The sequence below is a fragment of the Ceratina calcarata genome, unplaced genomic scaffold, assembly GCF_001652005.2.
Source record: "Ceratina calcarata isolate Rehan_Ccalc_2016 unplaced genomic scaffold, ASM165200v1 scaffold43, whole genome shotgun sequence".
Taxonomy (NCBI): Eukaryota; Metazoa; Arthropoda; class Insecta; order Hymenoptera; family Apidae; genus Ceratina; species Ceratina calcarata.
Window position 1 is genome coordinate 331,668 of NW_017166721.1, and position 25,047 is coordinate 356,714.

General features: G+C 39.7%; 3 protein-coding genes across 9 annotated transcripts in view; 1 reads left to right on the plus strand and 2 right to left on the minus strand.

Moving 5' to 3' along the window:
- LOC108626843 (ras-specific guanine nucleotide-releasing factor 2) overlaps positions 1-2,567 on the minus strand; it is a 41,894-nt gene extending 39,327 nt beyond the window's left edge. For 4 of the 5 annotated variants that reach the window (XM_026815103.1, XM_026815101.1, XM_026815102.1 and 1 more), the window contains exon 1: positions 2,140-2,567. The gene's annotated coding sequence lies outside the window, so the exon portion shown is untranslated. The remainder of the gene's footprint in view (positions 1-2,139) is intronic. The other variant, XM_018027753.2, reaches the window with a different exon arrangement.
- A 5,716-nt stretch (positions 2,568-8,283) lies between these two features.
- Positions 8,284-10,568, minus strand: LOC108626861 (ubiquitin-conjugating enzyme E2 N). Of its 3 annotated transcripts, XM_018027791.2 has the most exons (4): positions 10,411-10,561; positions 9,984-10,308; positions 9,020-9,281; positions 8,284-8,928 (listed from the first exon to the last, which is right to left on the minus strand). In XM_018027791.2, the coding sequence occupies exons 3-4, from the start codon at positions 9,262-9,264 to the stop codon at positions 8,718-8,720; spliced, it is 456 nt and encodes a 151-aa protein (XP_017883280.1). In that variant the 5' UTR covers positions 9,265-9,281; positions 9,984-10,308; positions 10,411-10,561; the 3' UTR covers positions 8,284-8,717. The 3 variants fall into 3 exon arrangements, with proteins under 3 accessions (XP_017883280.1, XP_026670918.1, XP_017883281.1); XM_026815117.1 differs by lacking the exon at positions 9,984-10,308 and having other exon boundaries at positions 10,411-10,568; XM_018027792.2 differs by lacking the exons at positions 9,984-10,308; positions 10,411-10,561 and adding an exon at positions 9,833-9,938.
- Positions 10,569-11,196: 628 nt separating this feature from the next.
- The window catches only part of ssp3 (short spindle 3), a 29,834-nt gene continuing 15,983 nt past the window's right edge, over positions 11,197-25,047 (plus strand). The window contains exons 1-11 of the mRNA XM_018027780.2: positions 11,197-11,394; positions 11,639-11,862; positions 11,940-13,222; positions 13,294-14,036; positions 14,108-14,588; positions 14,654-14,836; positions 14,904-15,155; positions 15,226-15,660; positions 15,741-15,850; positions 15,928-16,051; positions 19,161-19,324. Of these exons, the coding sequence (XP_017883269.1) occupies positions 11,652-11,862; positions 11,940-13,222; positions 13,294-14,036; positions 14,108-14,588; positions 14,654-14,836; positions 14,904-15,155; positions 15,226-15,660; positions 15,741-15,850; positions 15,928-16,051; positions 19,161-19,324 (3,986 nt within the window). The 5' untranslated portion in view covers positions 11,197-11,394; positions 11,639-11,651. The remainder of the gene's footprint in view (positions 11,395-11,638; positions 11,863-11,939; positions 13,223-13,293; positions 14,037-14,107; positions 14,589-14,653; positions 14,837-14,903; positions 15,156-15,225; positions 15,661-15,740; positions 15,851-15,927; positions 16,052-19,160; positions 19,325-25,047) is intronic.

Below are 25,047 nucleotides of genomic sequence, written 5' to 3' on the forward strand. Positions count from 1 at the left end.
AAATTCAATATGCTAGCATTGTTTACGTGTATCGCCTATACATCCTTAAGAGAATGTCCAGGAATTTTATTTCTCTTGCTACGTTCTGGATATTACACAATCATTTATACAATGCTGTGTAATTTTTCCTACTACGATATTTCTAACAAGTTTTCCTTTTACGCACTGACATGATAAAAACGATATCTTAATCGTGAAGGAACAAACGATTTTCCTCTTCTTCAATTTTTCCAAATAGCATTTCTTATTATTTTTATTCTTTAATATATTGTAAATGGAAATGAAAAAGAAAACGCAACCGCGACGGAGCAACGTGTAAAGAGAAACTAATCAAATTACGATGAATGATGGCAAGAAATTTGTACGAAAAATGAATTCAAACGAAAATGGAATAGATATAAAAGGCGTCGTATATATTGGAACAATAGAAATCTGATTACCAAAATCGCGGTGACCATTGGACAATAGCCAATTGACGTGCAATTCTAGAAAATGATCGATTTCGAGAAATTTTGCTAAGATCCAAGTATAGTTATTGAACAAAATTCAAGCGAATTTTATGATTACAATTATTTACAATCGAAGAATATTTTAACATTACCCCGTAACGATTATTTATCGTCTCGATGTTTTCTATCAATTGAAATTCGATCAGAGTTTATATATTAAGATCAGTAATTGAAAGAATTCTGCCAGGCAGACTTTGAACTTTTTCATAATTTTTTCAGCCTGGAGAACTCGCGTGCTAATTCTACGTTCATTAGCACGCCACGGCATAACACTTTAACTATCCTCATTAAAGCGAAACCTCGTCTAATCTTTGAAAACTTAATCCACGTGTTTGCATATCTTTAAACGAATAAGTGGCTTGACGAACTGCTCAGCAGACTTTTAAACCACGCAACTTTGTGCGCGTTATAATCACGCTTACTAAGATAAAGAGCGAACGAATTTAATTTCCTTCCAGTTGGTCGTAAAGTTCGAAGACCGGAATAACAATTGAGAGTCTCTAAAAAAAAAACCGGCAAAGTGAAGAGAATTCCTGTCAAGCAAGCCAAAGTAAGGAGGATCGAAACGATCCGAGGAACGAGCCGGGAAAGGCAGGATAATCCTCGCGCCCGCATAATTCGAACCTCTCAATGCAGCAAATCAAGTGTCCTTGGAAACAGCCAGTCGATCCGTACAACAAATACCTGGTATCGAATGGCAACCAACAAGAAAATCGAGCAGTGAACGATAAAAATACCGATACAACGTCCGATAAAGGCGCAGGGTGAAATACGACAGGGAGAAGAAGAAGAAGAAGAAGAAGAAAAAAGGGAGGAAAGCAGTAGCAGACGTTGCGGTTTACTGCGGAATCGTATGAATTACTACTTCCAATTACGGGTGGAGCCAAGCGGGTCGTAGATACTAATGAAATCTCGTAGAATGTGCTTAAGCTCCGCAAAAGTGTTTCAAGAACAATAACTCACGCACTGGATTAAATTTTTCGTAATTATGTGCAAAGTAGGAAATTTACGCTCACTTCTTACGGTCATCCGTAATGTAGGATATTTTCATTTTTATTCACTTGAATGTACGTTTACGGAGCTAGAGTTTGTGCTTTAAACGTAAACGGATTTTAATATAGCACTCTCTCAGGACGGTCGTTGAAACCTCGTAAGACACAGATACAACCACTTGCCGACGTATCCGCGATCACGACAAAGTGATCGCTTCTTTTTTAGATCATCGTTCATTCGAAATAATAATGCAGCGGCGAGCACTGCGCGTCGTATTCAAACGGAAGAACAATGAATATAGTGGGCGAATTGCACGCGCGGTTCCGATTACGAATCGTCTGCGATCGCGGCGAATGAAAAACTAAAAAAGAGCGACAAAAAGGGCGAACCGGAAAGAGCGAGTGCTTTTATACTCGAATCGCGGTTGCAAATAGGGAAACGCGGCGAGAGAAGGGAAGAGCGGTTTCGCAGAAAATCGAATTTCATTGTGCAAGTAGAAAAGAAACGAATCGCGTTGTACGGACACAAAATAGGAGAAAAAGGTGGAGAAGAATAGATGCTAGGTCGCAGAGTAGAACAGGGTAGAATAGTAGTAAATAAGACGGCAAAAGAATTCGGTGTTTGTTCCGCACAGTACCTGTTACTTCTCCCCCGACATATCTGTCCTCCCCAGCGCTCGACTGATGCCGCACCACCTGTTCGTGCTCCAGATTCTCCGTCCCCACCGCGCCCCCCCCCCTCCAACCCTCTCTAAATATATATATTCCCTCGACCGCGGATGTCCGAAGCGATGCTGCGACGAGTCGAGGCGGCTCCGGCGCGTACCAGCGACGCGGCGACGACGTTCCACGTTTGCCGAGTTGTAACTTGATTTTAAACGGCGATCGCCGATCGACGGATCGTACCCGACGAGGTCGTGCCAGGTGGCCAGTACGATGAGGACGAGACTGGTGGCCCGGCACCCGGCGCTCTCATGGTCGTGGACGTTCCGGCGCCGGGGGTCGCGACATGCCTACGACGCATCGCCACGAGTTCACCGGGGTCTGATTCCTCTGCTCTGCCTTTTCTTCAACCCCAGAAGCTGCGCTTACCCTGTCACTGCGCACACTCCCGATGCCGAGCTACCCCACACGACAGGCACGGGGCGAATCTATATGCGGGCTAATTGGGCTGCGTGAAACAGGATCAAGTTCAATACGAACGAATCCCGCTCGGCAATCGGCGATTCGCAATGGGATTGAGTTCCAACCCTCTCTCAGATTTTTAATTTCGTGTCAGACCGACGATATCAAACGCCAAATACGTAGTTGAACATTAAAATTAGATGTAATTCTATTATCTCAGAGGAATTGTATTAAAAATATAAACGAGGATTCATTGCCACCAACAAAAAGCAATAAAGTCGATTATTTTAGTATACGGTATCGTTGTTTGCTTGATCCCACGCTAAGGAATAGTCTCTCTTACCTGAATTATTCATACAAAGATGCGAAGAGGATTTTTATGGTGAGGTGTCTGTGTCACAGAATGCCTGTGTACGAGATAGGGAATGAATATTTAGTTCCTGGAAATTTCTTTAGCTCTGAGGGAAAATACTTGACGTCTCTTTAATTACCTAGATAAGACTTTGCGATTTCTCAAGAATTTTCATTATTACAGAAAACAATACGAACATTTCTACTTTAATTCATTGTCACACTTCTTTGAAAATGTAATTTACACGTTATTCTTCTGAGGTGAAAACATAATTCCTCTTCATAGAAACTTGTACACATAAAGATCAGAGTACATTTATTTATTACTGCTGAGAAATGGAAAAATGTACATTGTTTCCTGAAAAGCGTAGCCAAAGGAAACTTAAGTGTTTGTTTTGCTTTAGCTTCGATGTTTCCTTCATACGTAAAAACATTCGGTATATTCTCTCGATCGCTGTACTGCCGCAGAGTGGCCTACATTAATTTACAGGGTGTTCCTCGACAAACTCACTTTGAGTTCAACGAGTTGCACTGTATTTTAAAAACTCGTTACCTTATTCATATAAATCTTGAATTAATCGCATCGTTAGTTCAATCTTTCCCAGATGATCAATCAACATTATCCATCAAGTTATACAAAGAATATGCGAGGAATCTCCGTGAGCTCTCCTCTAAATATAAAATTATCATCACCCCCAATGCAATTTTTAATTACAGACTAAACCTGGTCACCCTGTATTTGATGCCGGGAAGAAAATTAGCGCGTTCCGGAAAACTGGCATCCGACTCTGCATAACTACCCTCCGTAAAGTCCGACCCTCCTAAATACTCGTGTCCCGCAACCCCTGTTCCGCAAGTCTACCCCTCAGTGCTATGCCAGCAACGATCCAGGTCGCCTTCGATGGCCGCGTCAGGGTTTAGCAAACATCCTCCGACAGATCCAAGGAATCTTGAACACGCGCGGCTGGAATGGGTAAGATCTTCCACCCGACACTTGTAAGATTTTGTCATCACATTTGTATTTAATTAAACACCCAAGAATCTCACATCTAGAACGTTTAAATCGTCTTCTTCATTTGTTAAAATCACCATTGATGTTACAACATAAACAAGTATTTCACGTCTTAACGAATTAATTTAAACACCTCGTTCTTCAACCGAACGAAACTTGCCCGACGAATTTACCGCCAAAGAACGCCAACTATCTCACAATGTAAATGAATCTTGGCTTCCGGCAATTAAATTCAGGGGCGAAAGGTGCAGCTGCTACATTTGCTGGTTTCCAGCAACAAGTGACAATGGCGTTGCGCTAATCTCACTAACGGCAATAAAGATTTCACGTTTCAATTACGGAACACGCGTTAATTTCAGCACTTTATCACTCGGCTACTAATTATATCACCAGAATTAAGAGTAACGGTTTTATAATTTTGTCCATCGTTTCGTTGAGCAGGTGATACATTTAATTCCATTTTTAATATGAATAATTATTATAGCTTTTCAATTGAGCCAGTGTATTAGTAAATTAATATAACGTTTCGTACAAGGATTGATACAATATTTGATACGATTGATTGTTGCAATATTTCATCCAATGATTGACAAACCTAAAGTACAGAGTTTCCAGCGATGCAAATGGTCGATACTGCATTTTTATCGCTCGTACATTGGATCATCCTCCAAACTGCATTGTAAAACAGTATGGAGAATAACAAACAGTATGAAAAACCGGGGAAAAAAGGTAAAAAAAATAAAAAGATGAAAGATAAATAACGGATAAAAGTAAAACAATGAAATTGTAAATATATAAATGTCGAAGGTTCATTCGTAAAAGTAAACAACGGAAACGCAGAGAGTGCAACCGTATACTCGCGAAATGCAAAACTGGAAAAATGGAAAAAAGTGCACGACTAAATGAACACAAAACTTGATGAAAACTGGACGAGTCGTATTTCCGGGACGATTCAAGTGCACCGGAGGCAATAGTAAGTCTTCAAGGTTCTCTGGTTCCCAATCAAATTATTATCGAGACACGTAATTCGATAGTGATTTTGAAACGTGATCCAACGTCGATGAGCATGTGTGACGCAGGTCGTGCGTATATAGTCTATAAACGGGAGCTGTAAATGGTAGCGTAGTGGTTAATCCGAATGCCCGAAGGGATTCTCACGGTGACGGGGAAATTTTTCATTTTAACGTTGAAGGGCTGCACCCTTGCCTCGGTGTCATACGTGTACCAAATTTCAATTCGCGCTATAAATAAATGCACGCACAAATACAGCATCGATATCAAAATATCAATATCAAATATCGAATATCAATATCAAAAGGTCGATACAGTCCTCGACAAATAATGTCACTCGATACAATTAGATACAGGTCAATTGCTATTAATTTGTAGTAATAGGTATTGGGTGATGTCAGGTTTCGTCGACGTTTAATATCCGGAATGCTATTAGAATTTCAATTGTTAATGGAACCTTGTGACCTTAAAAATAAATGAAATGAAATAAAGATGGAATTATAATGAAAGTACGGTGTCGTTTCTTTTTTTCCTGCCAACTTTAAAGACAGGCTCCAGCGACAAAGAGAAACAGGCGACAAAGGTAAAGCTGAGGTACATCTACCAAAATGTTTATATTCTCTGTAGTTTCCTCGTCAGTAGTATGTTATTCCCTTTGATCTGCTTCCTAGGTTTAAAACCGTGATATAATGAAGGGAATAAATTGTCAAGGAGTTTCATGTGTCACCACCACATTTTCCGTCTCTGTTTGACGGCGTCATCCTTCCTTTCGACATGTACAGTTAAAGATTCCTTTTGAACAATTGAAGCGTATATTTTTGTCAGACGCTGTGTACCTATAAAGATTTTCGAGATATCATTTTTATACAAGAGTTGAGAATTGAGGCAAAATTTCATTATAATATTTACGATCGAATATCGATTTAATTTAACAAATGTATCTGTGGAAGATTGAAATTCAGAACGATTGCAATGTATTAGAAATGAATTAGCAATTGTTTTTAACGGCAAAATTATTTTCTCGTGCATAAGGAAGGCAGAATAGTTTCCTTACAAAAATTGATAAGAACGGGACTGAGATTGTCGGTGGTTCTGCCGACAAACTGCCTTCCGCCGGCAATTGAACATTTTTGTCGTACAACTGAAACAAGAAATGAACACGCTCGTTTTTAAACTCTAATTTATTCTTTATTCAATATTTTGCATAAATTAAGGAAAGAGCGCGGATTTTTTTTTTTGTAGTGACGTCTAGTGTACCAACTGACGATGATTTAACATTTAACGATAAAAGACTGGAAAAATAAAGAATCCGACGTTTAGACGTAAGAAGAAAATCGATGTCTGTGATTTAGATCCTGAATAATTTCAAATGAGCTAAATAAATTTTGTACATGGATACAGACCTATACACATGATGAGGTATTTACTTTCCTATTAACGTCAAATACATGTCAAAATTAAATGATAAACTTGAAATTATTAAAAAATAAAAACACGTGAAACTCGAAAGTGCTACTGAATTAATGTTGGTTTTCTTCGGTTGGAACGTTTTTAGGAAAGCGACCATTTATTTGACAACTTGATGAAACCTTCAACATGACATTGTACTTTTACGCATTTACAATTCTGATTCTATTCCAAATAAGCTGCAAGTGTACATTTATAATTCGAAAATGTCTCGCACAAATTTGTTACAAAATACGGAAAAGCTCCTCTACGGAACATTTTTTAAATTTTACTTTTTTATCAAGTCGTACATCTTCTTAATTCCCTTGAAGAGTATTACTTGCATCTCCTGTTACGCGTTGATAGAAAATTCTAGTGTAATTTTTATATATTGTCTTTGTCTAGCTTGACTAATGTATTTTACGATTTTTAAAACAATTATACATTTGAAAATTGGCAGCAATACATTGGCATGTTTATATTGCTTTACAACACATTTGAAATAACTTGTAATCTTTATTGTTGCAAATTATCTACATTTCCTTCTTTCTCGCGTAACCAATCCTAGTGTCCTTTTATGCTGATTATAATCTGTATGTTTCATTATCAATTACGTGTCCCATATGATCAGAGTTTTGGAATTATTCGGACATGTACCAACTGGTTGTTCTTTAATGTATGTAGGTATCGTGAAAATTTGGACTTGTACTTGTTCAAGTATCTTTCGTTAATCTTCATTATTTATTATATGGAATGAATAATGAAGCTTTGAAATAAATAAACGTACTTGGTTCGCACGTTACGTACGCAATCATAATTCTTTGTTAAAGAAATTAATTATTCCGAAAAATAAAATATTTACTATTTTATTTAAATAGACTTTCGCTAAAAAATCTTAGATACTGTAATAGGTATCTTATGCAATTCTTTCAGTAGCAATTACCTATACATTCAATAAACCAATACTTTAGCAACTTGAAAATATTTCACTCCATCACTCTGCTATCTTTAGTAATAATCAAAACCCGACTCGGATCTAAAATAAGGACGAAATATCAAAAAAGTAAGGAATGATCATTCTAACGCAAAAACTAAATCTAGAGATTCGTAAATTACAATTATCGGAAAAGAGCGTAAATATCCGAGGCTCGCAAAAACCTAAAAAATTCAGTGTATGTTTAAACATTGGGAAAGCATTCGCATTCATATGAACAGATAGGTGCGACCAATTCTTGTGTTGCTGTTTGATCAATTCGTTGGAAGTATATCGTAAAAAATTGGCAAATTATCGTCTCGTCATCGTTCGAAAAAGAAATTGAAAAAAAAATGGACATGTTCACTTAATCGTACATATATTTTACAGTAAAAATGCAAATTAACACACTCACGAAGGAAACAATATTTCATTCGTATGATCAAGAATTTCTAATTAATTTGGAGTTTCTAATTAAACAATTAGAAATTGTTAATATCAAGTGTCCTGTCTTACAGTATGCTAATATATAAATAAAGACCTGTAATAGATAAATGTTGTTACAATAGCTATACAGTTTAAGAATGGAACTCTGCACTCTTGGATAACTTTGATACTTCCGTACGCCTATTAATATTAATTATAAATAAATGCCACGTGGGTCTCGAATCGATACATTACATCTTTCATTTACCGTTGCACAATCGTGGAAATGATAAATGTATCAAGATTATCGGACAACCAGTTAGTAGATAATTACAAAATACAGAAAAATGTAATATTAGTATAATATAATGAGCGACCCAGTACTGCCTTCCTTTTCTTCAGGGATACATTTAAAGGTAACAAAATAAAGGCTATAACTTACTGATTGCACAAGCCATTCTGTAATCATATTATCAAAAAAATGTTTACGCAATATGCTACAATCACTTATTTTTACTACAAAGGTATGTTGTTTTTCTCCCTTTTTCGTTCAAGTAAAAACTAGTAATTCATCAAAATTATACGTTCTTGCTGAAATAGGAATCTCGTTTTACGACTGATACTTCTCAACGTTAAAGGATTCTTTACAAGTCTGCTTGGACAAACCGCTGAAGTAAATCTAAACACATCTTTGTATTCCCCACAATATAGAAAATACAGTTTCATTCTGTTTTACTCTTACAAAACTTTTATTTTTTTTTATAGCAAAATTGTGGACACAGGTGCAGGGTACGCAGCTGGTGCGGGTAAAGTGATCGGTAAACTCGGAAAGATAGGGGTAACGTCACTTTGCATTCGTAGATGGTCTAAGATCAGTTGTCCATAGCGTATCTCCGAGTCCATTCTTTGGCATTGCGTATCGCTTCGCTTTCGTTTACTTTCCAGAGTTCAGCTACGTCGTTTGCCAAAGGATCGTCTGGGTTCGGTGCACTTAAAAGCGCTTGTATGGATAATAAAACTGTTCTAATTTGAAGAGCAGGACTCCACTTGTCTTTAAGAATATCCAAGCAAATCCTACCCAATCTGCAACAAGTGAAAAACGTTTCTCCCTTTAACCGTCGAATTTAAGCATAGATCAACAAGCGTACCGAGATATCCGCACTTTTGTAATTACCTGTCTATGTTTGGATGATAAATTTTTGTAATGAATCTAACTTTAGGAGCAGACATTGGATAATCTTCGGGTAGGAACAACTCTAGTTTAAACAGTCCACCTTCGAACGGCGAGTCTTCAGGTCCAGTTACGATTACATGAAAATACCTAGCATTTGTATCGTCTGGCACAGCGCTGATACCAGGAACTGGCTCTTGCATTAGTCTTTGTGTTTCTTTGATGATCCTTCGTGGAAGTGCAGCCATGTTTTATGGAACTTTTTCTGGAATCACATTTTAATGCTCTTCTTACTTTCGTTGATCATTTATCACATTGATCTCTCACAAGTAATAGAGGTTTACATGGACGAACGAATCGTAGCTAACTATAGTGACGATACAAGTTGGGAGAAGCATGAAATTGTCAAAATTTATCGTCAAGTGAATGTATAAAAATTTTCAGTCTGTTTGACCGATTATCAATGTACATGGACAGAATATTAATGACTGTAACTAACTCAACAGAAGGGAATCTAGGTTACAAAGAATATTTCTTATTGTCTCCATAATTAAAATCACGTGTCAAGCAGACAAGATGTACAATAAAAAGACAGAACTATTTCCTAATACCGATTAATACAGATTGATGTTCAATTGTCATAAACATTTTGTTGGAGCAAGTCGTTTTTTACGCTATCGTATAATGAACAACGAAAAGAAAGATGCGATCCAAGTATCACCGATGCATATAAAGAGCACCGAGAATAAAAAAGATCGTAAGAAACGCAAAGAGCATTATAATATCTCGATTTTTGCTGCATTATTTTCTGCCAACCTCCAAAGCTGCGGAAAGATTTTCGCATACGCGTAAACAAAGAATACGTGCGCAGGGTCACGTATCGCATGGAACTACGTCCCCGAGTGTCCCGGTTGTACAAGAACGTTTTAGGCGATTAGCAGTTTACGTATAACAACAAAATACGTACGATTAACTGAAAATATCCCCGCGTCGCCCCGCAGTGTGGCAGATCGTCCGCCTGTCTCTCTCACACTCCGATGGCCCTTTCTTTCTAGAAACCTCGAAATCGATTTCTAATACTATTTTCGATTGCGGTTTTGCGTTTAACGAACGATCGGCTTCGCAGCCGACTCGGGAAATCTGTCCGGAATCTATCGTGCAACCCCGAAACAGACACTTTAACGAAGTAGTAGTGTTAATTAAATTTTCACACGTAAATGTGTGCTACAGCCCTCGCAACCGCTTCTCGCGATTCATCTTATCACGCGTTGATGGCGCTGCATACGAATCCACTGCGTAAACCAATTTAACAATACGCGATAAAACCATTTAATGAGGCTATGAGGTAAAGGGAATTATTTCGCTTGTAATTATTAGTTGAAACCTCTACTTACATTGTATAGTACAGTTTTCAATAATTTAATACACTGACCATGGATAATCAATGGATCAATGAAATTATCTTTACATTTTTCAAATTATATGGATACGTGATGGATACAGATATGTATGCAGTCTTCTTTTTATATGAAAGAAATAAACAATGATAAACAATAAAAGTTTCTCCACATTTGTAAGTCGCTTACAACACCGAGGAGAGATTACTAAAGAGTGGCAGTCTTATTTGGACTTTCTGCCGCTGGAAAAAGTGCAATTTTTGGCGCCCTCTAGAATTGTATTGCACCGAAATATACTTCTTTATTATAATAAAGAAATAGAATGAACGAAAGAATAGAAGAAAAAAGAAACACTCGTGGGTGCTGAACAAACAATTGTCAGATACAAAAAAGGCGCTAAGCAAATTTCCTTTCAAATACAATCGTTAAAGAATAATTGGCGATAGACGAAATAATTAATCGATTACTCCCAAAGTATTTGAGATGGAAAAAAATTGCATATTACCTTTCTTGTAGGTAATAACAGTACGTACTACGTTTATTTAGGAAAGACAAAGGTTTTCTTCTAAAGTATGCTGTTTTCCACAGGGGAACCCCGACCGGATTTTGTCAGTGCCCAGAAAATGTCGATTAGTCGTACTTGACTCGTCAAGTTATAAGAAAAATGCAATGCAATTTTTGTACAAAATTTTGTTCGCTAGTGTCTATAATTAATCAACACAGTTGGAGCCGAGAACAATGTAATTTTGAATTTCCACGCGGTAACCGCTCACGCGTGCATCTTCTGCAGATTGCGAATGGTGGCATAATATTCGCAATCGCAACAACGTCACGTCAGTGTGGAACCGACAAACTGCCGTGAAACGTTTAAAAAATATTAAAATGTCTTGCATAGTTAGTGAAATGTCAGTTAAAAGTTCTCGTTATTTGAAAACAATTTGCAGTCAGCGGTTCTTCAATATTCTCTAATTTTACAGTACAGTAAGTTATGTCAATAATAACCGTAAACATTGCTGTAATACGAACCTGTCGTAATTCGATAGAAATACGAAATCCATACTAATAGTATGACTAATTTGCGATTGATATTCGTTTCAAAGGATATGCAAATAATTATTGTTCGTTATTTGATGATGTAAATAGTTTGACAGTAGTATAACCTCAACATGTGAAATGTCACAGCTACTTGCAGCTTGGGAGTATTTCGATTATAAATTCTTTACAGCAATTTATTAAAAATGGCTGACGTACGGTTACTTATACAAGAAGAAGGCCGGGCAGCCAGAAATTTGATAGCTTTCAACGTGCCAGTTGGGACGAACAACACTGAAAAGATTACAAAAAAACCTCCGAGTGTTCCAAGAGTATCACAGGCAAACAGTACTAAAAGATCCATGAAACCGACAGCTAGAGTGAGATCGGCTTCTACTGGCCGGGATAAAAAATCTGGTAAGTCGAGACATTTAGAATATTATTCACGTTATCAAGATGATTCGTCTAACTGATCGTACTTTGTCCGACTGTAGAATTGCAGGCTAGATATTGGGCTTTCTTGTTTGGTAATTTGCAAAGAGCAGTAGATGGCATTTATCAGACCTGTGAAGAAGATGAAAATATTTCCGAGTGCAAAGAAGTGATATTAGTTTTAGAAAACTACACTAGAGATTTCCACAATCTGATCGAATGGTTTAGAGTGAAATGGGCTTATGAGAATTCACCACCGCCGTTAAGACGTACTCCATTGGCATGGGAAGTAAGAAAAACCTCGCCTTGCCGTATTTGGAATTCGACAATGATCCCAAAATCCACTAGTCCATTGCAAAGGATGAGCCCCACAGAATCCATTTGTAGGAGTCCCGTTGACCAAGTTATTTCAGAGAATAAGCCTATAGATAATAGAAAAAGTTATGTAAAAGGTGATTCTGCACAAAGAATATTGAAGGATAGCCAAAGTAATGTTTCTAAAAATAATGTAACTGAGAAATGTAAAAATGTAATGGATAAAGGAGTGAATCAGTCGTTGAACAAAGATAAATTAGCTTCGCTAAAAGTGAACAAGAACCTTGTGAAACATACGATACCTACAAAAACCTGTAACAACGCAGATCAGAAAACGAACGAAGCAAAAAATAAGAGTGGATCGAAATCACCCAAGACTGGAGTCCATCACAGTGTGAGCAAGACGACAGATTCAAATGTGATGACTGAGAAGAGCGATAGTGACAAGAGTACGCAATTGATTACGTCGGCAGAAAAGGAATTTTTCAAATCTAATAGCACGGATAATAAGTCAAGTCTGCAAAATAATTTGCAAGTGAAACCACTGAGCCCAAAGAACGATTTGGGTCTGGAAAAGAACGAAATTAATTCTAAAGTAAAGAGGCAAAGTGCAGGGAAAAATGTCCAAACTGTCGGTATAGAAAACGTGGCCACTGAAAATAAGATGGTAGAGTTAAAGGACAATACCGTGGCGAATAAGAACATGCAGAATATTGTAAAATCTTCGAATAGAATTAACCAGAAATTGAAGAGGCAATCGAGTATCAGTGATAATTCGAATAACAAGATGTCGACAAAATCCACCCCCGATACATCTAATATGACTAAACCGTTAATTAATACGACCAAGCCAGCGTATTCTACAGTGTCACAAATGAAGGTTGTCAAGCCAAAGCAACCGTCGTTAGAAACTCCAAAATTTTTTAGGAGTAGAACGACGTTAAGTGACAAAAACTCGTCAGCCCCGAACAAAGCTAGACCCGGTACGTCCGTAATAGTTGGGCAACGTTTTCAGCCAATCGACAATAAGGTATTGTTAATTTTTTTAATTCTTCAGAGTATTAATTTTGAATATAAATAAAGCTCATGAATTTCTTCTAGATTTCAGAGCAATGCTCACTGAAGAAGGATCAAACCAGGGATATGAATGGTTCGGTAGAAGTATTAACGAAACAGCCGCAAGTTGTCAAAACGAAGGAAGAAGCAGATGGTTGGCAAACGGTTCGCGGGCGTTGTCGAAGGGGCAGTACGCATAACCTGAACATGTCCACGAGATTCCACAAGCCAAGCACTGCCACGTCATTACCGGCATTGTCAATAGAAAGCCCCTCGGAGAAGAATAAAAAGAACAGTTTGACTCCGGATGGAAATGGCAGACAGAAGAAAAAGTACATCATAGAAAAGGAGGGCAAGAACATGAGTAACGAGGTGGAAAAGGTCAAAGGGGAGTCAGTCGTGAACCTTACTCTCAAGGACAAGGTGGAAGAGGTATTCAAGAACACGATCAACCTAAACGAGATAAACTCTACGTCAATGATCGCGGCTATTTTTAAAAGCGACGCGGAATTATTGGAGAAACGTATACAGCAATTTATGGCCGCGCAGGCCGAAAGAGAGAGGATAATTTTAGAAGAGGAAAGGAAAACCGAGGAAGCCGACTCGCAACGATCGCAACAATTGTCGGACGAAGAAGCGTTCCTGCATAGACAAATCTTGGAATTAGAATGCGCGGAAACCGACGTCGATACCGAGACCGATGAAACGGACGGTGAAATGATACTCGAAATAGAAGACGACCAAGCGACGTCTCCCAGCGTTCCCGACGACGTTAGTTTCGAAGATAGGTACGTATAGATCGCTTCGTTTCCACTTTACTCTTTAATTTGTGCGTTCAATTCCGAAGAATTCTTTACAGATACGAAAACATGTTGGATGGAATGTCTTGGGCAGAGTGCGTCGATACGCTCGCCCAGCTGCGCGCGTTGGTAGCTCGTCACCCCGGCAGAGCCTTGGAGTTGCACCAGAAATTATCGTCTCCGTCCCGAAAAAGGTCGTTGCCCGAGACGTTGCGGCGATACCAAGCGAAACAGGCTTGTGCTCAACACAAGCGGCAAAAGCTTTTAATGGAAAAATCGCAAAGGCTACGGGAATTGTTGAATAAAGTGAAAGATGTCAAGAGCGCAAAGAGCCAGTTGATTGAAGACAAGAGAATCAGAATGGAAATGAAATTGAAGAAGGCGGAAGAGAACAGAACGCAGCATTTGCTGGAAGTAGTGAGGAAAGCTCACGACGAGGATTCAAAGTTGAAGGAGATTGCATTTATAAACGAGCTTGAAGCACAGAATAAGAGACATGATTTCATGGCGTTGTGTCAAGAACAGGAAGAGAGGTTGCAAGTATGTATAGATATATTAACGCTTTCACACTTTGAATGATCTGCTTATAATAATCGATTACTCAGGGAATTCAAGAAGAGCGCCAACGCAGACAGGAGGAGAAAGCTGCCAAAGAAGCCGCCGCTGAAGAACGTAGGCGGGCTTTGGAAGCTGAGAGACAGCTGCGGATACAAAAAATGAAGCAAGCTCGCCGCGAGCGTGAAGAACGAGTCGGTAAAATGCAATTGGAAAGAGAGAAAGAGCGGCAGGTAATTGATTATGTCTAACGAAGAATTGCGGAAATAGTGTAAACAAACGTTGATGGAAAATCTGTAGGAGCACGCGAGAGAAAAAGCCAGGGATCGGGAAGAACGTTTGTCGGCGCTTCACGCGGCACAGTTGGCGAATCAAGAAGAATTGCAGAAGAAGATTGCCCAGAAGCAGCAAGAGTCAGCTAGAAGGCACGTTGAAAATATAGAACAGATTCGACAGAGAGCAGTGGAGTCTTCGATTTTGAGATCCGAGGAAGTACCACCTACGTTGAAGTCGTATCCCGCACAGAAACAATGTTCTTTATGCGGAACAGTGGTAAATGATTGAATCTCATTCATGCCTTTTGTACAATTAAATATTTACGAGTGACGTTAATTTTTTTCAGATACCCAACGAAGTGCACTTGTTGTGTCACTTGAAAGGGAAAACGCATCTCGCAGCAGTGCGGAACGTACACGATGGTCGAGAACCGTCACGGGACGAACTGCAACGCTTTAACATACTGCAAATTCGCGATGTACCGGTGGTGGATAACAACGATTCCAACGAAGTGAGAGCTGCCAAGGAGAAGCAGAAGGCTTTAAAACGGCGATGCAGGAAGATGAAGCAGCGTATGATTCTACGGGGTAAAGAGTGGGAGAGCAATCACAAGATTGACGAGAATCAGAGTATCGAGTCGACTAATAAATCCAAGTATCGTCGAAATCTGAAAGAATTGGATCGATTGTACAACAACCATTCAAAGACAGCTTGGTCCAGCGTCGCTATTGCCGCCATGGAACGTTGCCTGGGCGAGATAACAAGAGCCTTCTCTAAATCTGTAAGTATCATGTACTACGCGTGTATCAATAAAATAAATCTTCCAAATCTATATACGAAATGTTAATCGTAATGTTCCAGTGCTCGTCCGATCAGAACGCGTTTCGAATTTTGAACGGCTTCGAAGTGTTGACCAATCTGTTGAACATTGGATTGCAAACTCAAAATGCGTCTCACAATTTACCAAACAAGTAAGTAATATTTTAAACATTGAAAACCAAATTCGTTTATACATCGTTGTATATATTCTAAACGATTGTGTGTTTAGGAGCATTCTGTCCGTGTGCCGCGCGTTCAAACTGAGCGTTAGTGAGAGTGATACAAACATCGAAGCGGTTCTGTCGAGCAACAAAGTTCTCGTCATCTTAGATCTCCTGCTTCAGCATCTAGAGGTACGTGGAACATGATCCTTCAGTAATTACCTTTGTGCTCGGTCCTTAGAAATTTTTAATCCTCTTGCATTTTTAAGAGGATTCATATTTATCCGAATTTATCAGTCCGTGATCTATTGAACGTTACACGTTTGACTAGTTGGCAGCAGAGGCATTTCAAGTGCTGCCGGCGCCTTTTCTCATCCGGTTATACCGATACTTTTTCATGCTTCCGTTTATTTCATAATGAAAACTCGCCTCCATTTATTGCATCACGTTCTTTCCCTTAATTTTCCAAAGACGGATTTCTTTTATACACTTTTGAATTCGTTCTATGAATGATATTTTTAGAAATAGAACGAGGAAAGATCTTTTATTACGTAAAAGTTAAACTAAATTATAGCCTCTTTCATTAAAAACGTTAAGATAATAATTCAACTTGCAAATATATATCACACGTTTCGTGCAAATATCTCGTGCGAGTTGACTAAACCGGGAATTCATGCGGCAGCGACACGCGAATGAATTCCCTCTCGTCGTGCTCGTTTTTCGAGCTCATTTTAAAGCTGGTAAATAAACGAAAGCAAAAGCCTGTCCTGTCTGACTTGTCAAAATAAGGATCAAGAGTTTTAGGGCTCGCGTCCTCCGGCTCCCTCCGAACATTCTCTCGCGTTTGTGTGTCGAACGCAAGCTGGATGCTGAAAATTCATCAAAGAATCTTGCCTGTAAACATTCGAGCCGGTGTACTTAATTTTTTCCGCGAAAACATCTTGCAAATACTCGTGACTAAATCGTTTCATCTTCATTACTTTTCAGATTCCTCCTCGTTCCATTTTCATTATCGTTTTCGTGCAAGATTTTCAGGACCGTTCATCGTTCTTGCTTGGAACCAAAATCAATCGTTTCGCTCAATGATGACCGTCGTTATCGGTTCGCGAATTCAACGTCGTGATTTCGGGATCGATTTTTCACGGTTCATAGATACGGCACTGCCGCGTTCCTTCTCCTGTTCCTCCCCCGGGAATCCCCCTCCGCAAATGCATTAGCGGCGAGAGAGCTTTTAGTGACGTCACCCACGCACACGCGCTTACACGGTAACGCGTGTACACGTGTCTCACACACACACATGTACCGCGCGGGGGAATCAGGTTATACTGTACGGTGAAAGGAGCGTGCGTTCCATGTAGAATGCGTGGGTACTCTTCTGTTGCCACTTCCATCAAGCTCCGTTTTCGAGGAGCCGGCCTAATCTTTTGTCTCGTCCTCCTATCGGCGGTTTTTCAACGACCTCTTCGCACCGTTCCTCGATTCGGCTGTTCCTCATATTTTACCCGGGCCTAGCTTTCCCCGGCCGGAGGGTTTTAACCCGAGTCCCCGTTCTTACGAGCGATATTTTCGAGTTTACGGCTCCGAACGTAAGAAAGCATTCGGTTTTCGGCGACGTCACGTGGCAAGAATTATTTCAACGCTCTTGGTAATTAAAAAACTTTTACGAGAATTGGAAAAGATTTACAGCGATTGTCCTTTTAAATATGACTGTGTGTTGACTCTAGAAATTGCATGCTGTTCGAATGTTATATATTTAAAAGTAGATACATGCTTTTATGTGTACAGTAGCTAGACTACAGATTTTCTACATTTATAGAAAGTAATAATATCGGGTCGATGGGAAAGTCCGTGTTTTTCGTCAATGAAGATGAGAGGATTTTTTCCATTTGAATTTGCATCGGTTCAATAGCACTGCCTAATGGAGCTCTTTTTATAGTCTCCAAATTCTTTGATACGAGCATAATAGTTTGATATGATCGTCAATTCGGAACTTGCGAAAGTTTCCTGTAAAATTCAATCACGAAACTTCTCAGGAAAATAGGGCTGGTCGCGCTGTTAAATCTCAGAGAGAATCGCAGTGTGGGCCGTTACCCAAAGAGACAGATATAGGGTCCGCGAATGCCTTTCAATCTCCGTTGACCAGACAAATTTACAATTTTCCGTAAATTGTCGAGACTACTTACACCCCCCTCACCAATACACTCGATTTCTTGGAACGTAAAAAAAGACAATAGATAAATCTGACGACTTAGATCGCTTGTGAAAAACGAGTAGGAAATATTCCTAATCAAATCGATTCAGAGTCAAATGGGTTGGAAGGGGATTTGGTCATGGTATCAAATTTTCCCGCGAGGGTTTACAAAATTTTATTACGAAATCCGAATCGTGTTCATTTTTATCTCAGGATTGTATAATTTTCATGAAAACGTTTCATATATATTTTTAAAACAATGTCGTAATCGGATTTCCCAATGTAATACCATTTATAGTATTTCATTTTCATTAAAAATTTCTCTGTATTAAAATCATATTATGCACATTCGGATGGGAATGTTTTTCTCCCGTTTAAACACCCTCTGAGATTTTCTTCTTTACGATCAAAGATTTTGTGACGTAGTGAGGACGAACAGATTTATGACGTTGTGCCGATTTTTGTTTTAAATACCGAGAAACGCGAGCCGTTAAGCCGTTCCCTGAAGTACTTATCGAACTCGCCGGGACTGAACCGTTTAGGAGCCACATTCCCCGGGATTCTTATCGTTACCTTCCGACTCGTTACTTCTAATTTAGCATTTTAAATGTCGCCTGCGTGTATGCGACGTCGATCGTCCGGCGGTCTCTCGTGTATCAGTGACTCAACGTGCCAGGAATTCGCCGTGTCCAGCATCCGGACGATCCTTTTGGCCGGTGTTCGAAACAGACCTGGTAGCCACTCGTCCGACTCGGACATTTCCGAGCCGAAGTCGTCAATCGCCTGACAAGCCTTTTAGGAAACCGATATCGGCCTTTCAAAGGGACGAGTTGGACGAATGCTCGTGTGATATGATTTTCCAGCTTGTGAAACTCTGATACTTTTCGTTTTTATAGGCTGATCTTTCTAAAAATTCTTGATTTGTTCCCACTTTTAAAAGAACAGCCGCATAAGCAAAAGAGAATTATGAATTCGCGAGGAACGTATAGCGTATGAAATAGAATTTGATTAGAAACACCGAATGCTTTATGAGCCAGCAAGAGTTTGAAAGTATCATTTAAATTCGTCTAGAGGAATGATCCACTTACAAAGGGGACCTTTTATCCGTAGACGCTCGCAAAACTTGACGACCAGCTCCAGGTGCAGGAGGCATCCGGCAATTCGACCGGAAGTGGAATCGTAGCGAGCAGCCTGATGCAATTGCTGTGCAGTTTGATCCCGGAGGAACCTTTCGAAAAATCGGCATTGCAAACGCGGGTCCAGGATATTGCTGGGTGAGTACCTTCAACGTATACCTGCACGCGAGGTCTTGAAAATTCGACGTCTACGTAGACGATCGATCGCTCCTTGCGTTATTTCCTCTTTCAGAGCAAAGTGTCCCATTTAAAGTTAGTGGCATACGTTAAGGGACAAGTGTCGTAAATATTTTCCGTTGAATTAGAAACAGTGAAAGATATGACAGAAAAGTAACGCGGTAGCATATTTTATTAGATTCCAGCGGTTTCATAGGTAAAACCGAACAGGAGTCTATTTTTCAAAAGTGCTTTGAAACGTACGACTGCTTTATACGAATGTATCGTTTGACATTTCTCCAATTCCGAATCCGGTAGGAACGTTTTTATAACAACGAAAATAAGTCAGATACATTTAAATGATAATCCACCTTATTCGTATCATCTCTCTCTCTCTCTATATATATATGAATATTTTTATAGCGCATTAGCATTTTCAGTTCATTTATCTTGCATGATAAAATTACTTCTACGGCTTCGTACTGCGTCTACTGTGATATTCGAAATTTAATTGCGCGCATTAGGCTATGCATGTATATTTAACTCGGGCACGTAACTTACAATAATGAAATGCAAACAATTTTTTGAAGACAGAAATAATACGAAATAATGAACAGAAGTAATTTGGTGGCGATGCTGAAACGTGGTATAAATTTCACTTTCTGCATAAACCCCGACCGCTCTTTTATTTTTCTAAGTATGTAAATGAACTGTACCGCACGATTGCTTTTGACGCGGGAAAAAGTTTCAACACTTTGCCGCGCGCGCGGACCACCCCCGTGGAAAAACATGTCGAGCTGAACTTAATACGCGAGTCACAACGTCACGAGGTGACAAGGTGCATGCTTGTTTTCCTTGCATCCTCTGAGATTCGATCTTTGCCAGCGAGAAGCGTTGCACCTGGGTCAACTTCCTCCCTCGGGACCCCCCAGCTGGCCAATCCTTTCCTATTTACACGGAATCATTTCCTTCCTTTTGTTCTTTGGGCGCCTCACATTTCTCAAGCTCGCTGAAAATACGAAAAATAGAGAAAATGTTGAAATAATTCTTGTTATCAGTATTCAACCATTGCTTGACAAATATCAAAGTTTCGCTTGCAGCATTGAAGTCTCTGGTGCAATCACTCTGATAATAATAGTCTGACTAGTACATTGATAGAAATGAATAGAAAGGAGTGAGAAGGCAATGTCTTATCGTGAAGAATGAAATCGATCAATAACGAGGATCTAGTTTATCGAAGCCCATTGTCTGTTCGCGTAACGAGCCGATGGGCAGTGACCTTATCGGCTGGTGAATCTGCAAATTCGAGTTTACGAACTGTAACGTCCTACTTTGAATAATGAACGAGGAAGGCGCGATCGGAATGATTGTTGGCCGGGTAGCCGGTAGTCGAATTATTATGATTAATTTCCTGCCGATGCGAGAACGGCCTAGTCACGATTTTTACTCACCGTAAAGATTGCTTTTTCGCTCGTGTACGCGTGTACCTTTAAAGCCCGCAGATGTCTAAGGGCGATCGATCATTTCGTACTGTAATACGTATTTGAGAATCGTTGAGTGCGTTCACCCCTTTTGAAAAAAATAGGCACATGCCTCCTCGTGAAATTATGATTAACGTTTCGCATAATAATTCTTATCGATTGAGACAGACGAGGGGTCGAAAATATTAACACGTTTATTGTAATCAAGGTTCTTGCAGATAATTGTGAAAAATCGGTTTAACTGTCGCAACGCTCAGTCTTTCTAATCTATGATTAAAGAGTCGTGTGATGCGGCATCCCTCAGGAATTATTTCTTCGCTCTCCAGCGAGAACGGCAAATGGCTCTTTTGTCGTAAAACCGGTATCACAAAGCGGGTAGCTGTGAGTAACGCGGCGCCATCGTTTCCCTTTTTGTTACTTCTTTAGCTGAAGCGCGCAGTCCGCGATGCACTCGGCGGAATACACGCTACGAATTTCAAATGATTCGTTATTGCACCGAGAAAGCCACGCTTCCGCGCGCAAGTTCGGCCAAAGTGACTCTGTGTATGACCACGAGCGCGTTAAGGTTCATTTATAATTTAAACTACCTTCAACAAGCCAACCAGAACGAACGTCGGACTCGTAACGTTTCATCATTATTTCTGATTATTCGCTAGTGTGTGTAGCGTTGACGTAGGCTTGATCGAAATCGTATACAATTTTGGATATCGCACGGCTTATCGTTGATAAAAAAAAAAGAGGGGGCTCAGTTCACAATCTAGTGTAATCGAGAACTCTCGATGATAATCGGGGCTCAAGTGACAATCGGCGAGGTAATTGCTAAAATGATCGTAGAAAAATCAGTCGGCAAACACTCTTGCTATTAATCCCGATGAGTTGATCGAGCGAGCATTCCCTTTCGTCTTCCGAGATGTTGATACAGCGTTAATCGAAGTAGGATCAACCGAGCAATTGGTGATTTACTTACGAAACGCTGGATATCCCGCGTTCACGAAATTAATAACGTGCCAAACGAGGTAACAAGTGCAAACATTCAATTTAGCGAGCCTCCCTGTAATAATACTACACAATATGAAACGAAATAATTTAATAAGAAAAGATGTTAAAGTAAGAATTCGAAAGTTACAGAATCGTTGGGTCACCCAATTTCTTCCATGTAAATCACAGTTTACTCTGGTTGATTGAAACAGCTGCGAAAGGAACGGTTCTCCCTTCTCTTTAAAATAGAATTAAACAGTCTTTCGATCGGCTTATCAGCATTTGTGCTTAATAAATGTGTACTCGGATGCTGTAAATTTAATATAAACAATATGTTTTTGCAGCAAACATTGCTGTTTGCCCGACGGCACAATGTTCCTCTCATTATTGTTCTCGTTAATTTCATATCAAATGCTTATTCATCTGCGTTGCATGTTTGCTCCGATCTGTTCATTAGTGAAACGTGTTCTACATGACAAATTGACGTACGCAAATGTCAGGCTATCCGTGGATACATATTTCGTTCGTTTAATGACAATATTTCGTTAAAGATAATCGCATATAAAGTCAGCATCGTTCTTTGTAAAAGAATTTCGAGTTGAAGATGAAAGAAAACGGAACGTATTTGGAGGTACTATCTACTGTTTAATTGTACTGAGGCAGGATTTTTCATTAAATCAATAATCGTCAGAGGAGATAGAAGAGGAAGCATTGCATCGGCCCATAGGGAAAATGGGCCACAGAACACGGCGCCTTTGCCGCGGCAAGCACGGGAAAAAAGGCCGGGGATGCTCTTTAGAACGGGCAAACGAAATTATCAGATCAAACAGCGGCGCTGTTATATTAATAAAATAGATTTCCCCCGCTGTTCAAAGAAAGGAAAAGGAACGTTGTCGTCTCCGACGTAACTTTGTTTCGTGCAACTCCCGACTTAATCACGTCGCGCTAAAGCGTACTCATTTTTTTTCCTCTTTAGTTTCCCACCTTTTTGACAGAATGCACGGGTGTAGCTCGCTTGTCACTTCGATTATCGCTAATGCTAATAATGATTCTGCTGTACTTTAAAGTTCTGCTTTTTCGGAGGATCGATTCATTTTTCGTAGCTTGGAGAGATGTTATTTGCAAATACGAAACAGGCGTAGAACGTCTGAGCGATCTACGAGTGTCCGGAAACGAATGATCTTTTTGAAAATGGTCTAAACGTTAATGCACCTGCCGCGAAAAGCTTAGAAGTTTAGGCAGGGCAAATATAAAAAGCGAGACAGAGAAGAGAGAAATCGTTAGTGGTCGAAGTAGAATGGGGCAGGAAGAAAAAATATCGCGGGGGGTGAATGAGCGAGGCGGGTTGGGTACGTAATCTGCTAATGGACTCTCTCTCCCTTCTCTTTCGTCGTCCAAATTCACCCTCACTCGGCGTACGGCTGCCTCTAACCCTCCTACGACCCTCCTAGACTCGGCTCGCTGCGACTCATCCTCCGATTCTCTTTCTCAACTTTTCTTTCTCTAGCTCTCCACCCTTGCTCTCCCTTACGCGTTGCTGCCCTCTACAAACTGCGCGAAATCATGTTTCGAACCATGCAACTGTGATTTTCATACGAACTGAAACATTTGTGGTATCAGTCGATCGTTAACGTACGTTCAATTTTTCTATTGAATAAAATTGCGTGACGCGGAATTTTTTTCAAAAGCTGATCTTAATAAAACTTTGGCGAAAGTCATTATCGGAAGTTCAAGCCTTCGTAGAAATCCTAACGCAGTTGGTAATTGACGAGTGAATCAGTAACACCGGGCTGAATTGGCAGCTGACGCCTTTCAGTGCATCTGCTATCTAATTCTTAACCGAACAGCTCAAACCTTCATCGTACCTAAAGAATTATACGATTCCAGTTGCTAATTGCATCAGTTGATTTTATTTATTGGTTTCATTCTCGGGGAACTCAATTTTTTAAGCAGTAATATTGAATGAAAACATATAAAGTTTTATGCATAATAAGTATTTATTTTTCACGTGTTCTCATTCATATTAGATAAAGAATCGAATTCGTGTTTCGCTGATCGGTTAATGAAACGAGTGACAGGCGAGAATCTCGAATGAGAAAGAGAGACGTGGTTACGCGTGATAATAGCGAACGACAGTAATGACAACAGTAATGGGAACTGCGGGATTGGAGCAGTATTTGATCAGGCTGCTGGGATAGGGTCGTGAGTAGAAATAGGCGGACGCGGCTGCTTCTATTCCCATTCTGCCAAGTGCCAAATTTCGCTGCTGTCTATTATCCTTTCATAGCGCTCTCCTTGTCGACGTGGTTTAAACGCCGCGGGAAAAAGTGCACGACTTCTGTTTGTGAAACATTCTCGATAATTTCAAGTTCTGCTACGCGGACGTGTTTTGTTACCTAATATTTAATGCACGTTTCGTTTTGAAACTGTATCAGATTTTTCATTATTTATTTTTCGGGAACGGGCTCAGGTTTTCGCGTTTAATGAACTCCATTAAGCTTGTTGATTTATCGTTACCTACTGAATTTTTCGCCAGAGTCACGTATTTTGTAAAATTTCCAGAAATTATACAAAAAACCTCGCAGCTGCAGATTGTTCCGTCGGTAATTGGTAACAAATTTGCCTTCCATCTACATTGGTTCGAAACGTGAAATGATTAATTCCGTAATTAAAATAAAAGAAGGGAGCACGTCTTTTGATCGGGACCGACGTTTATTTGTTGAAAACCGTCGAATGAACTTTTGAAGCACCCTATAGATTCGCGTCCTTTTGACTCTCGCAGCCGTGGCAGAACTCGATTGTGTGTATAGAGTAGCAGGATCTACCACCTCATCCCTCGGGCTACCGAAATCCCGGCGTGAATGCATTACGCGTCAACGAACCCGGAGTAGCAATATCCTGAGTTGCTCGATGTTAGAGTACGAGGATTGTAATACATTACCAATTCGACGAACGCCTCGGCCATTTGACCTTGTTTCAGACTTTATTTCTGTCTCCCGCGTTCATTGCATTTCAATTTCGGTTCGCAGATCGAAACGTAATTTTTATAAAATCCACTACGCCACGCATAACGTCTGCCCTGTTAAGAATGTATTGGCTACACAGTCAATCCCAAAAGTTCATGTACCTTAGAAAAACGCATTTCTTATAATTAAAAAGAGTGCATTCTTCTTCCAATTTCGATATTTAAGGAGTTAAGTATGATTATTTGGCATTTTATTGATGTTGACAAAATCCGATCATCCC